Here is a 14,213-nt window from a genome sequence, read left to right on the forward strand (position 1 = left end):
GCCCTTAGGCTGGAATTAAAAGTAGTGCAAAAGAAAAGAGGGTCAACCAGAGCAAACTATAAAATGGTAAGCGACTAAGAGGCCAAAACGAAGAGACTCACCGGCTAAGGAGGGAGCAGGCCAAAACTTCTTAAAAAAGCACGGCCACTCATGAATTCCTCCGATGTGAGGGAGGAGCCGGTCGACCCAATCGGAAATGTCCCCGACCAAAGGAGGGGCGTAGTTTTAACTGCATAAGAGATAAGCAAAATATCAGAACTCACGACTAAGAAAGTAAATCAAATGCCTCAACGAAGAGAAGTTAAACACTTACGAGTATAATTCCAAGTTTCGGGGAATCCTTCTGCATTGTCCACTACGCCCTTAGTTCTGACGAAGAAAATATTGTGCCAGAACTGTCGGCTCGCCTTATCATCCATCTTCACCACCAGACACTTGCCCCATCGATGGCAAAGGTTTAACATTCTCCCCTATAGAAGTTAGGGGCAAAGAGATGCATCAAATGCCAAAGCGTGATCTTGACCTCGGCCAATTCCGCAAACTTAATAAGCATCCTAATGAGCTTGTAGATATACGGTGCGAGCTGAGTCGGGCAAACGCCATAGAAATCGCAAAACTCCTCCGCCAAGGGGAGAAGGGGAAGAGTGTAGCCAACATGGAATGGGTAGGCGTAGAACGCACAATACCCGGGGCGGTGGACTTGTACCACATCCCGCCCTGCAGGGACCAACTCGATGTGAGCGGGAATGTCAAATTTAGCTCTAAGCTATAATAAATCGGCCTCTGTCATCACCGACTCGGAGATCTCGGGCTCAGGCTCAAGCGTCTTTATAGAATCAGACCTGACTTTCTCACCACGAGGAATTATCTCCTCCACCGTGGGGAAGTTCTCATCCTCAACGGCAATAAAGACGCCCTCCGCGTGAGGGGGCAAAACCATCGCCAAGGGAACCAGGTTATTTCCCTCGCTCGGACCAGAAGATACGTTAACCAAAGTTTTGAAGAAAGTGAGGATATTCAAATATCGAAAAGTTAAAAGCAACAGGGATCGCTAGAGCAGGAAAAGAAGATACATAACAATGGAATAAAAAGAAAAAGGCACAAGGTTTCGATATGGAAAATCTGTAAAACACGAGTGTATGCCCTCACATCCCTATTTATAAGAATTCAGGCATCAAAACTAAGAAAATATGCCATCATTACCTAGCACAAGTATCAAAGCGGAAGATCCAATCAGCAGACGCACATGAAACGATGCAAAGCATTAGAAAAATGCACCATAATGACGCATGACGTCACTTTGATCCAGAAACGACATAACCCCAAAAGTTGCAGCTCGCGGAAGACCACGTCGCTATCTTGTCTCAAACATCACGACCCGACCCACTCGTCTAATCTTCTCGACCACGACAAACAGAATCCGCTCGTCAAGGTCGTCTGAGGTCGGACTCAATAAATAGAGGGACTAACTATATAGGTCAAAATCCGCCCTAGAATATTTCGGGCAAGATAACACTAAGGAAATGGTCAGTCGAGGTCGACCAGGAAGCACCGAGATTCGTGGTCGAGATGTCAACTATGATCGAGGTCGAGCACCGTTAACAGAGCTATAACAGCTAGTTTTCAAAATAGGATATTAAAGCGGATATTCTAGTGGATATTCTCTGCACTTGTACTATTAGGGTTTGTTAAGGATATGTCTCATATATATATAGGAAAAGAGACAATGGTGTAGGGCATGTGATATTCATTTGTAAGAACACACTTTGATAAAAAGATTCTCTCCCTCTTACCAAGAGACAAACAATACATTTTTATCAAGATTCTTGTCCACATTATTCCATACTTCCCACCAGATCCGAGGATATTTCGAACATTCAAGGATTTGTCTGTCATTCATCATTGTCAGGAGGAATAATATCTAGCTTCTTCTTTATTGGATGAATCATTTCTTTATTTACCCAAATATCATTTATTATTGTTCATTGCTATTTAATGCTCATTTATTACTCACGTTATTTGAGATGATTGTCACACACCATTATTATTTTTCTACTAGATCTGTTCAATATTGATCATGCTTTCATAACTCGCATCTAAAAATATTATTATTAATTAGATTTAACCCCTTAGTACATAGATTTAATTATTTGAGCGAAGAATCACATTTTTTGGTCAAACATGCATGACCAGCTGTTGTCAATCTGCTTGTTTTCACTAAGCGATCTGTATTCTATGGAAACTTCATATTGACGTCTAGTCTCAAAAACTTTGTGCACGAGCTGTGGTTGTCATTATCATGACATTATTTTGCTATAACTTCCTCTCCCTGAAAATTTAAAGCCACTTTATGTGGCATGTGTACAAGAATATTTTAATATTTCATTTTTTGGTTAACATTAAAGAGAGAGTAAGTAAGTTTTTTTTTGGGGAACACGCAAGGAGCTGAGAGAATCGAACCCACATATTGAATGGTAAACTCAATCGTTGCTATAAAGAAACAAAAATGGAAATCAACATTCTCGTTTCTCAATAGCACATGGATCAAACTTTTTAGGTTTGCCCCAGTGTCCGGTACCCGTATTAGAGCCTGATTATATCTGGATTCGTGCCGCGTAGGGCCTCATTCGGGGAGAAGCGCCCTATCTGCTGCAGCACATCCTTTAGTTGTGCAATGTGATCAAACTTACTAACTTCAAATCGAATTATACTCTTTGAAAACATATACTCAATTGACCTTACATTTGATAAAATGAGAGAATGATTTGAAGATTTTCTTCTTTTGTATATTCAACATAAACATGTGTTTTTTTTTCACTGTATATACCTAGGATTATATACAAAAGGGACGAAATTGTACATAAACTAAAATACAAGGAAGAAAAAAATAATTAATTAAAAATACATTGTGTAATGTGCTAGCACTATGGAAATATTATGGAACAATGTAGTAATGGGAATAAACAATTAAAGTACATGGTGTAATGTGCTAAACACTGAGTACTAGGGGAATATTCTTGAATAATGTAGTAATTGTACTTCATAATTAGAAAATTCTAGATATTTTTCTGCAAAGCTTCATCGTCTCCAACACCACCCCCCTCCCCAAGTTGGAGGGGGAAGGAAACACACCTAACTTGCCTAATAAATCACGATAAAGAGGTCCTGTGAGTGATTTTGTGAAGAGATCTGCCAACTGGGCAGAAGATCGAACAAAAGATAATGAAATCAGCCCAGCTATATATTGTTCTCGCACAAAATGACAGTCGATTTCAACGTGCTTTGTCCGTTCATGAAAAATAGGGGTTTTCGCTATGTGAATTGCTGCTTGGCTATCAGAGTGAAGGGTGACTGGAAGAGAAATAGGAATTGACAGATACTCAAAAAGACGAACCAACCATGTAAGCTCTACGACCACTCGCCTCATAGATCGGTATTCTGCCTCGGCCGAACTGAGTGAGATTGAAGTTTGCTTCTTGGATTTCCAATAGATCGGAGAGGTACCGAGGGAAATGTAAAAACCACTCACCGACTTCCTCGATTCCGGGCAGGTTGCCCAATCGGAATCACAAAAGGTTAGGAGTTTGAATGATGAGGAAGAAGACATAAAGATCCCAAGCCCATGATCTTTGAGAAAATAGCGAAGCACACGGAATGCTGCATCTAGGTGTGGCTGTCTTGGGCCCTGCATGTACTGGCTGAGGTGTTGGACTGTGAAGGACAAGTCTGGCCGGGTGTGAGTGAGGTAGTTAGGTTTTCAAAGGAGATGACTATACAAGGTAGGATCCTTAACTGGTTCCCCTGTTTGAGTAGACAGACGAGTAGATGAATCAAGGGGAGAAGAAACATGTGGTAAATGGAGGGAGTCAAATTCTTGGAGAAGGTCTACAATGAATTTTCCTGAGAAAGGATGAGTCCATCTGTTTCTCGGATAACTTTCATCCCTAGAAAAAAAATGTAAGTCCCCAAGATCTTTAATTCTGAATTCTTGATTGAGAAATTCTTTCAATGCATGCAATTCTGCACTGTCGTTTCCTGTCAAGAGTATATCATCCACATAGATAGCCACTATAGAAATGGAAGAATTTGACTTTTTAAAGAATAAGGAATAGTCATTTAATGAGTGAGTGAATCCCTTAAAGTTCAAAGCAGCTATAATTTTAGCATACCACTGTCGAGATGCTTGTCGTAGCCCATAAAGCGATTTCTTTAACTTGCATGCATGAGTAGGTGAAGGAGGTACAATCCCAGGTGGGAATTTTATGTACACTTCTTCGTTTAGGTCTCCATGTAGGAAATCATTATTCACATCTAGTTGGTATAGACCCCATCCTTTCTTTACTGCAGTGGCCAATATGCATCTGATTGTGGTCATTTTTACCACGGATGAAAACGTTTAATTGAAGTCTATGCCCTCTTTCTGTATGTCTCCTCTAATGACTAATCTCGCCTTTAGTCTTTCCGCACTGCCATCTGAATGTTGTTTAACCTTATAAACCCATTTGCATGGTAAAGGTGAAACCGTTTCATTGAAGTCTATGCCCTCTTTCTGTATGTCTCCTCTAATGACTAATCTCGCCTTTAGTCTTTCCGCACTGCCATCTGAATGTTGTTTAACCTTATAAACCCATTTGCATGGTAAAGCTTTCTTCCCAGGTGGTAATTCAATCATTTCCCAAGTCTTATTAAGTTCAAGAGCCTCAATCTCTTTATCCATTGCTTCTTGCCACCCTGGGTGATGTGCTGCCTGTAAATAGTTGAGAGGTTCTTGTATATTAGACAGTGTGTTTAGCATGTGTTGATTAGTAGAAGATAGTCCACTGAAATATATACAAGTAGGTATAACAGGTGTGAGAAAGCAAGAGTTGCTAACATCTGTGAGTTGGAGTGCATTACAGATATAATCTTTGAGATAAGATCGAGTTGTGTGTGGTCTGGTAGACTTTCTAATAAAAATATCCATCATAGGATCAGAATTTAGAGGAGGAAAAGCAGGTACAAATGTATGTAATTGACTAGGTGATACTGGAGAATCTGGAGAGAACTTAGAAGAAGAGCTAGAGGAAATAGGTGTGCTAGGATGAATTGAAGAAATGGGAGAATAACAGAAATCAATTGATGATTCAGTAGGCTCTTTGGAAACTTCAGTGTGAGGTCTGGTAGCAAAGGGTGAAAGTTCTGGAGTCTGGTTACTTACACTAACTTTAGCAGTGGGTAAAGAAACATCAAAAAAAGAATTAGACTTAATAGAAGCAAATGGAAAGAATTCTTCATGAAATACAACATCTCTAGAAATGAAGGGCTTTAAATTCTTGAGCTTCAACACTTTGTAACCAATCTTTCCATGAGGATAACCTAAGAACACACAAGGAGTAGCCCTTGGTTCAAACTTAGTTCTATGATTTGAGAGAGTGGAAGCAAAACACAAACACCCAAAGCATCTAAGGTTAGAGTAATTTGGCTTGCTTTTAAAGAGAACTTCATAAGGAGTTTTAAATTTTAAAACACTTGAAGAAACCTGTTGATCAAATAGTTTGCGGTTAGAAGGTAGTCACCCCAGTATGATATAGGTAGGTGTGATTGGTATAACAAGGCTCTGGATGTCTCTAATAAATGCTTGTGCTTTCTCTCCACAACTCCATTTTGTTGTGGTGTGGACACACAAGTGGTTTGATGAATAATACCTTGTGACTGAAAAAATTCTAATTGAATATTCTCACTTCCCAATTCAAAGGCATTATCTAACCTCATAATTTTGACTTTGCTGTTAAACTGCCTTTCTACCATGGCTAGAAAGCCTTTTAGAATAGTGAATGCATTGGATTTGTTGGTTAGTAGATAAGTCTATGTTCCTCTACTGAAATCATTAACAATTGTAAGAAAATACTTAAAACCATCATATGTATCACTATTGTATGGTCCCCAGGTATCCATGTGAATTAATTCAAACACTTTCTTGGTAGAAATAGAACTAGAGGGAAAAGGAAGTTTCGATTGCCTTGCCATAGGACAAATAACATATGGAGTGAAAAATTTAGAACAATTGGATATAGAAACTGATGAAATATTTTTTATATTGCTAAGGGGCATATGGCCTAATCTGTAGTGCCACAACTTTTTCTTTACACTTGAATAAGAAAAACTAAAACATGACTGTAAACCATGATTGGAAACACAATTCCTTCTTGGAATTAAAACTCTTCTAAACTTAGGTAAACTCTTAGACACTATTATTGTATGTATGGATCTGAGAATGTAGAGGCCCCCTTCCTCTTTACCAATCTTCAGTGGGCTCTTCATTGAAGGGCCCTACAGAAGGAAACATGAAGAGGGAGTGAATAAAACATATTGCTTGAGTTGTCTGCACAACTTGTCCACAGATAACAGATTATATTTAAAAGATGGAATGTAAAGAACATTTCGCAGAATCAGATTAGGCAAAAGAGAAACAGTTCCTGAATGAGTGACTTTAACTCTGTAAGAGTTTGGGATTTTAATCATGAGAGGTTCATGCAAGCCTTTTAAATCTGTGAAAGATTGTTTGTTGAAAAACATATGTTCTGTTGCTCCACTATCCAATATCCAAGAATCATCATTGATTTGAATTAAACATGCAAAAGAGTCAAAGAGATTGGTTATACCAGCACAACTCACATTTGCTGCAACATCAGAGGTTCCTGGATTATTTTGTCCCATTTTCACTTGCTGAAGGAGCTGCAACAGTTCAGCCACATTCTCCTTGGTAAGGTTCTGACCTCATGTTGCATTTTCTGCTCCCTGTTCACTTTCCTCATTTGAAAAGAAAGCGTTGTTTGCCTGGGCACCTCCCTGAAACCTTTTCTGCTTTGTGAACTTGAAATCTGCTGGAAACCCATGAATCCTATAGCACTTGTCTATGCTATGTCCAGGCTTCTTGCAATAAGAACAAATTCCTGCATTTTTCTTAGATTCAAAACTTATTTTCTGCATCTTGTTCTCATTAAATTTCCTGAAGTTTCCCGGTTGGTTTGCAGCAATGAATTATGCAGATTTCCCTGAGTATGCAGGGGTAGCATGTATCTCCCTTTGTTTCTCATCTTGAATCACAAGAGAGTATGCATGTCCAATGGAAGGTAAAGGTGATGACAACAAAATATTGCTCCTTACCCTAATAAATATGTCATTCAGTCCCATTAGGAACTGCAGTAGTCTCTCATCTTGGTGTGCTTTCAAGCTTTTGATTTTTGCTCCACACTCACACTCACAAACACAAGCAAAAAATATGTTGAGTGCACCTAGTTCATCCCATAGGCTCTTCATTTTGGTGAAGTAAGTTACCACACTTGAATTTCCTTGCACTACTGAACTTAGCTCCTTTTGTAGTTGGAACAACTTTGCTCCATTTGCTTGACCAAATCCATCTTCCAGGTCACTCCATAAATTCTTTGCACTCTGTGAATAGAGAACACTCTCAGCTATCTTTTTGGACAAGGAGTTGAGCAGCCATGAAAGTACCATGTCATTACATCTAGCTCAAGCTTGTTGGATTCTAGAATCAGCCTTAGGGACAACCAGGGTACCATCGATAAATCCCAACTTGTTCTTTGCAGACAAGGCAATAATGACTACCCTTCTCCAACCTCCATATCTGTTTTCATCAAAAGCTGAGGACACAAGGTTCATCCCTGGATAGTCAGAAGGGTAAAGGCAGTAAGGATGAGTAGAGTTAATCACTCATGAAGCAATGGTAACTGCAAGTGCAGGAGCATTGGTAGTGGTAGTAGCAGAAGCTAAAGTATCAGCCGATTGTGGTGAAGAATCCATAGCAGACAAGCTTAAGAGAAGAAGAAAAATGAAGAAGGAAAGCTGATTTATGAATGAGAAAGCAGAAAATGATAGCAGAATCAAACCTGCTCTGAAACCATGATAAAATGAGAGAATGATTTGAAGATTTCCTTCTTTTGTATATTCAACAGAAACGTGTATTTTTTTTTCACTGTACATACCTAGGATTATATACAAAAGGGACAAAATTGTACATAAAATAAAATACAAGGAAGGAAAAAATAATTAATTAAAAATACATTGTGTAATGTGCTAGCACTATGAGAATATTATGGAACAATGTAGTAATGAGAATAAACAATTAAAGTACATGGTGTAATGTGGGAAAATATTCTTGAACAATGTAGTAATTATACTTCATAATTAGAAAATCCTAGATATTTTTTCGTAAAGCTTCATCGTCTCCAACAAGACCGCTTGTAGTGCAAATCAAATACAGCAAGATCGACGAAGAATTTTACAGCATAGCCCCACCGTATCAATTCTTTATCTCATTAAGCAGTAATTAGAATAGTGACTCGTAATTAAATGACAAGTTTTCCTTGTATTACGAGTTATCACCATGTGCTAAGCCTGATATAGGAAAAAATTTAAAAAATAAAAAGAAAGGTCAAAAAGTGACTAGCTAGGTGGAAGGAGTTTAGAGGGGGAAGTGGTCGAGTTGTATCCACCTAAACCATTATAAAGTTGTTAGTACTGGTGATATAGTCCACCACCAGAAATTAACAATGACTTTGGTCCCCTTAGCTATTTGTTAAAAGAGCACAAGGACACTATTATTATACGATCAGGTTTTGATGGACAAAGTTATTCAATATTTATATTGATAGAAAATAATAAATGCATAGCAAAACAGTTGAGGTGAATACAAACTAGCCAGACACCAATATTAAAGAAGAAGAAGAAAAAAAAAAGAAAATATTGTCATCATGCGGGGTTGTCAATTGTTATCATTTTCTTTTGCCCTGGGGGGTTGTAGATGTGAAAATATAGCTACATTATTTTCACTTGTCTTTTAATTTAAGAATAAAATAGTTCCTGTACCATTTTCCTTTCCCTGGGGACCTTATTTTATTTAAAGATTAGCTATCATCACCTTTTGCCATTATCTTGCAAGAAGACAACAGCAGAAGCATGGCAAACCACTGTCTGATGCAGCCATTTATGTTGTGAGTAACTAATCCTTCTTAGCTTAGTTCTCAAGCAAAGCTTTGCTTGTGTAGCACCACATCATTATTTCCTCAATAATTACTCCTATAAAAAGAAAACTTTTCTCAGTAAAATTTCCATATATTTCATAACAGTAGGCCAATTATTGAATAGAACCATTCACTAGGTTTCAATTTTCTTGCTATTATATATTTTTGTCTGTCTAGATTAGTCAAGGTTGAAAGTTGAGCCATAGTTTCTCCTTTGAATGCAGCAAATTCTTTAAAATTCTCTTTCTTGAATATTGATCCTAGACCATGATTTCTCAAATCACATTTTTTCTAGTTATTTTTTTTCAAAGCTATCTAAGCCTAGCATATGATCCTGATCCAGTTCATGACTACTGCATACCAAGGGCTGAATTCTCTTCAATCTTCCTTTCTTGTAAGAATTCATCGTTGGTCACAGTCGAAGATTTTATCTATTCAGGTATTAAAGATCCCGGGAACTTTAAACATACTGGATTTTCATCCATTCCAGTGAGTTCCACTGTCTTTCCTGGACTGAACACATTAGGCATGTCATTTGTGCGCGCTGATTTTGACGTTGATGGCATCAACGTGCCACATTTTCATCCGCGGGCAACTGAGACTGCATTCGTGCTCGAGGGGAAGGTTTATTCGGGGTTTGTTGATTCAGGAAACAGAGTTTTTGCTAAGGTTCTTGAGAAAGGAGAAGTAATGGTGTTTCCAAAAGGTTTAGTTCACTTCCAAATGAATGTTGGTGATACCCCAGCTACTATTTTGGGAAGTTTTAACAGCCAAAATCCAGGATTGGTGAAAATCCCATCTGCTATTTTTGGAACAGGAATTAAAGAGGAGCTTTTGATAAAGGCTTTTGGATTGAATGATAAGGAGATTGCTAAATTAAGGAAGAAGTTTGTTCCTCAATAGCTGGGATAGATTATAGGAAAAATTGTAGTTTCTGTTATTTGTTTCTTTCTTCTTTATTCAATAATGCAACTAAATTACATTAGTTCCAAAAACAACTGCTGCAGACTTTTAAGGGTTGCAACTTGCAACATAAGAATACTGAGAATTAGTAAAACTTTTAGATTTCTTTAAGTTCTGAGGGCGAATTAAGAAGCTAATGTTCATGTTTTGTATCTAGGCTAAAAAATGTCTACTAATTGGTTAGTTTAGAAAAATTGTTTTAGAAGATCCCAGAAAAGAGTGAGAAATTTAGGCATTTCATTCTTTTTGAACGCACTTAGAGATCCTATGTTGTTCGGACTCTCCAAAGATATCGATAGGATGGGTGCGTGCCGGATCCTCCAAAGGTGGTGCATTTTTTGAGGATCCGACACGTGTGCAGCAACTGTTTGGAGAGTCCACGCAACATAGGCTAAATCAGGGTACATGTCGGATCCTCCAAAGGTGGTGCATTTTTGGAGGATCCGACACATGTGCGGCATCTGGTTTCGAGAGTCCACGCAACATAGGCTAAATCAGGGTACAAACAATAGCTTTTGTTGAAGGGCTTTCAATTGCTAAGTAATAGGTAGAATTCTCCAGCAATACATGAATTATTGTAATAGGTTTGTTGCATTTTGTTGTCTTCTAGTCAGAGATATAGTTCTTCTTTTGGTCATAACATTGTCGACATCAGAATGTGAAAAAAGTAAGAGAAGGACCATATCTCAAAGGCAAAAGCTAAAGTGCTGTCATATTGATAAACACCATCATTTGATCAATGTTCAAGCTGTTAAAGTTTACCCCAGAAATGAAGAGATACAAAAAATAATTGGGGAAAGATCACTTTTAGTCCGCGGCAAAAATTATTTACATCCGGTAACTGTAAAAGTGTATAAAATTTTCCCAAATATTTTTATAGTACGAATCAAGAAGGCAAATCACTCTCGTTTCATTAATTTGCACTTATGAAACTGCTTAAGACTTCAAGAACTAACACAGTCACGCGCATTCAGAAGCATCAGTTGTTTACATCAAACACTAGGCACTGAAGTAAGTGCTAGAAACATCATGCTAAAATAAAAAGGAACGAGAACTCAACGTTGAAAACAAGCCATCTCAATGATGACCTCCTAAGCTATATCGACACATCTTAGTACTAATTAGAGCATGGCGTTCAGCATTTCGTTCCAGGTATCAGGTACTCCGGGAAGACACCAATGGCTACAATCAGATTTATAGTCTCCTAAGTGTTGCTTACCTGTTTGGCTTACGAACTTACTATAGACAGAAGGATGCCCGTCTCTACGAAGAGCTGTCATTGTCGTTATATCCTGGAAAGATACTGGAAAACTCATCCTTCTTAGCACTTCTTTTAGCACAAGTAGGGGTTCCGGAACATGAGGGTGACTAAAGAATTCCAGAGGCTCCCTCTGATTAAAGCATTTCCATCCATTTTCCCTAACAAATCATAATGCAACAACAACAAATAAGCCTCATTGTCAAGCAAATAGGGGTCGGCTATATGAATCCTGACTGACCATAAAAGGCCAGCCCGGTGCACTAAGCTCCCGCTATGCGCAGGGTCCAGGGAAGGACCGGACCACAAGGGTCTATTGTAGGCAGCCTTACCCTGCATTTCTGCAAGAGGCTGTTTCCACGGCTCAAACACGTGACCTCCTAGTCACATGGAGGCAACTTTACAGTTATGCCAAGGTTCCCCTTCGAATCCTCACTGACCATGTCTTGCTCAATTTAAGTTCATTTCAGACCAAATATTATTTGAATGACAATAACAAATATGAAAGTGAACATTTTCTTCACACATTCTATGAACTAATATAGGATATATAGGGAACTGCATATTTTGTAGAAATGTGATAATCAAGATGAGTACCTGTTATGTCGAGGTGACATGCTTCTGAAGAAAACTCGAGTTTTTCGAGGATCAAGATTCAAATCTACCCATTTAGCCCATGTCATTAGTCCTTTCTCATAGGCAACCATTGGATTCATGTTTCTATAGAAACTGTTTCCTTCCATTATTAAGTCCCACCTGAGTTTCAATAAATGGTTCAATAAAACTATGTCAATGACCTCATAGCAGTGCATTAGTTTTTCTGGTATATTCAAGAATCATATGCGACAAGAAAGGGTAAAAAAAGAGCGTGAAATTTATCTTACGAACTATATTTATCGGAATGAGTCCACCAATGAGCTGAATCAAAAACAAGAACATCAGCTCCTCTCCAATACTTTGCATTCTCTTCAATCATGTCCAAATGCAATATTCTCTTGTTTTCTGGTCCTTTCTTCAATTCAACCAGAAAAGGAGCCCAGCAGAATTCTATTGTTGTCTCAAAATCCTTTGAAAAACCAATCAACCATCAGTTAACTAGTTTGGAACTTTTAGTACTATGTTTTATATCAGTTTTAGTTATAGTAATAAGGAAAGAGTTTAACTTCTATACACTGATGATTGACGGACATATAACAAAAAGTAACTTCCTGTAATAAGAGAAACAAGATTCTAACACTTTCTCACCATAGCATGGAAAGCCATAGTAGGGCCAACATAGGTTACTGTTTTTCTAGCCATAGGGATAACAGATTGAACTAAACAAACAAGAGACTCCCATTGATTCCTCACTATTGAATCACCCACAAGCATTATTCTCTTCTTCCTCATCCTTCCAAGAAATTCCAATGCATTAAACCTGCATTTCACACCAAGAATATTAGATCATCGTATGAATATTTCCAACAATTCAACCAACAAAAGACAATGGTCAAAAACACCAAAATATCTTAATTTTACGCTCTACGTTGGGGTATTCATACCCTTATTCTTTGCAAATTGTCTCATATTTGACCTTGATTTTAACAAAGTTTCAGCATAGGGTGAATTTTAGAAAATGTCCAAATTTAGCGATCTACTATTGACTATAGTTTATGATTACCTTCTGTTATACTTTTGGATTGAGCTCCGTTAGAATCAAGAGCAAATACTAGACGATTTGCTAAAGGCATTTGAGTGGCCAACATATAATGGTTAGTAAAATTTAGATATTTTGTATAGTACATGAACATTTTTTACCCTTATCACAACAACAGCAACAAAAAAACATAATGTAATCTCACAAGTGGGGTTGGGAATATAGTGTGTACGCACACCTTAGCCCTAGCTTAAGAGGCAGAAAGTCTGTTTCCGATAAACCTCAAGAAAAGAATTCTTTTTTTTTACCCCAAAATAAAGACTAAAGAATAAGACATTACAACTTTAATTACCTAGGAATTTCACAACCATGAGGTTTCCACTTCCACTTTTCATAGTCAGAATCAGGACGGCCATTCTTGGTACAAGTTACAGCAGTACTAAGATAAGGACAGCTAGAGTCATAAAGAGGATAAGATTGATCATAAACCCATTTTCCAGAAGTTAAATCACATCTTCTCATAGCAGAATGCTGGCTATGAAACATAGAAATTTCATCATCTCTGTCATCTAACCATTTTAGTTCCTCTAACTCATACTGTGAAAAAATCCCAGAAATGAAGCTCAAAACAAGAAAGAAAAGCAAAAATGACTTATTCTTTGCCATTAATTGCAGCAAAATGAGAAAGCATGCAACTCAAATATGGAATTTTGGAGTGATGTTAATTACTACTAGTAAAGAGGGGTTGTGTTATCTATATGGAGTTTAGCTTTCTTGAAAGTTGACAAAATGTGTTGTATTTTCGCCATGACTGGCGGGGAGAATGGGCCATATGCCATGTGGTAATCAACTTTTTTTACTCATTACCATTGTTTCTAGTAAGTAGGAGAGTAGTTAAGATGTCAAAATTCAAATCATCAATGTTTCTGTACAATGTCCATAATGTGTTCTGTTTTTTATTTTTAAGTCTCACTTTATTATCTAGGAATCAAGGCAGATCTATCAAAAAGATAGAAAATAATGGAAATTGAAAATCCAGGTAGATAATACCAACTAGAAAACTAGTGCTTTCCGGCAAAGGGCGGACCTATTTGTATCGATGATGGGTCACTGGATCCAGTAAATTTTGACCTAAATTTTGTACTTTTTAGAAATTATTTGGTATAAAGAAAAATTTAAAGTTGAATTGTTACTTAATATAGAAATGTATTATTTTTTTGGGACTAAGTAAAAAGTAAAGAGTGTCACATAAATTGGGACAGAAGGAGTATATGTATATGTGTATACTTTAAAATAATTAATTCAAATAACTTGGCACCTTAAACGCCAAAGT

The 14,213-nt window shown here is 37.6% G+C and overlaps 3 protein-coding genes across 3 annotated transcripts; 1 reads left to right on the top strand and 2 right to left on the bottom strand.

The window, feature by feature from the left end:
• Positions 1-7,020: 7,020 nt before the first annotated feature.
• LOC142168327 (uncharacterized) lies at positions 7,021-7,497 on the bottom strand. Its single transcript, XM_075228994.1, has one exon. The coding sequence runs from the start codon at positions 7,495-7,497 to the stop codon at positions 7,021-7,023; it is 477 nt and encodes a 158-aa protein (XP_075085095.1).
• A 1,654-nt stretch (positions 7,498-9,151) lies between these two features.
• Positions 9,152-10,018, top strand: LOC107830588 (germin-like protein subfamily 3 member 2). The gene has a single exon (XM_016658204.2). The coding sequence runs from the start codon at positions 9,291-9,293 to the stop codon at positions 9,924-9,926; it is 636 nt and encodes a 211-aa protein (XP_016513690.1). The 5' UTR covers positions 9,152-9,290; the 3' UTR covers positions 9,927-10,018.
• Positions 10,019-10,869: 851 nt separating this feature from the next.
• Positions 10,870-13,697, bottom strand: LOC107830584 (protein trichome birefringence-like 36). The gene is made up of 5 exons (XM_016658197.2): positions 13,233-13,697; positions 12,490-12,661; positions 12,129-12,310; positions 11,842-12,000; positions 10,870-11,405 (listed from the first exon to the last, which is right to left on the bottom strand). Exons 1-5 carry the CDS (start codon positions 13,544-13,546, stop codon positions 11,108-11,110), a joined length of 1,125 nt encoding a protein of 374 aa, XP_016513683.1. The 5' UTR covers positions 13,547-13,697; the 3' UTR covers positions 10,870-11,107.
• Between the last annotated feature and the right edge of the window lie 516 nt (positions 13,698-14,213).

This window comes from Nicotiana tabacum, chromosome 13 (assembly GCF_000715075.1).
Source record: "Nicotiana tabacum cultivar K326 chromosome 13, ASM71507v2, whole genome shotgun sequence".
NCBI classification, from domain to species: Eukaryota; Viridiplantae; Streptophyta; class Magnoliopsida; order Solanales; family Solanaceae; genus Nicotiana; species Nicotiana tabacum.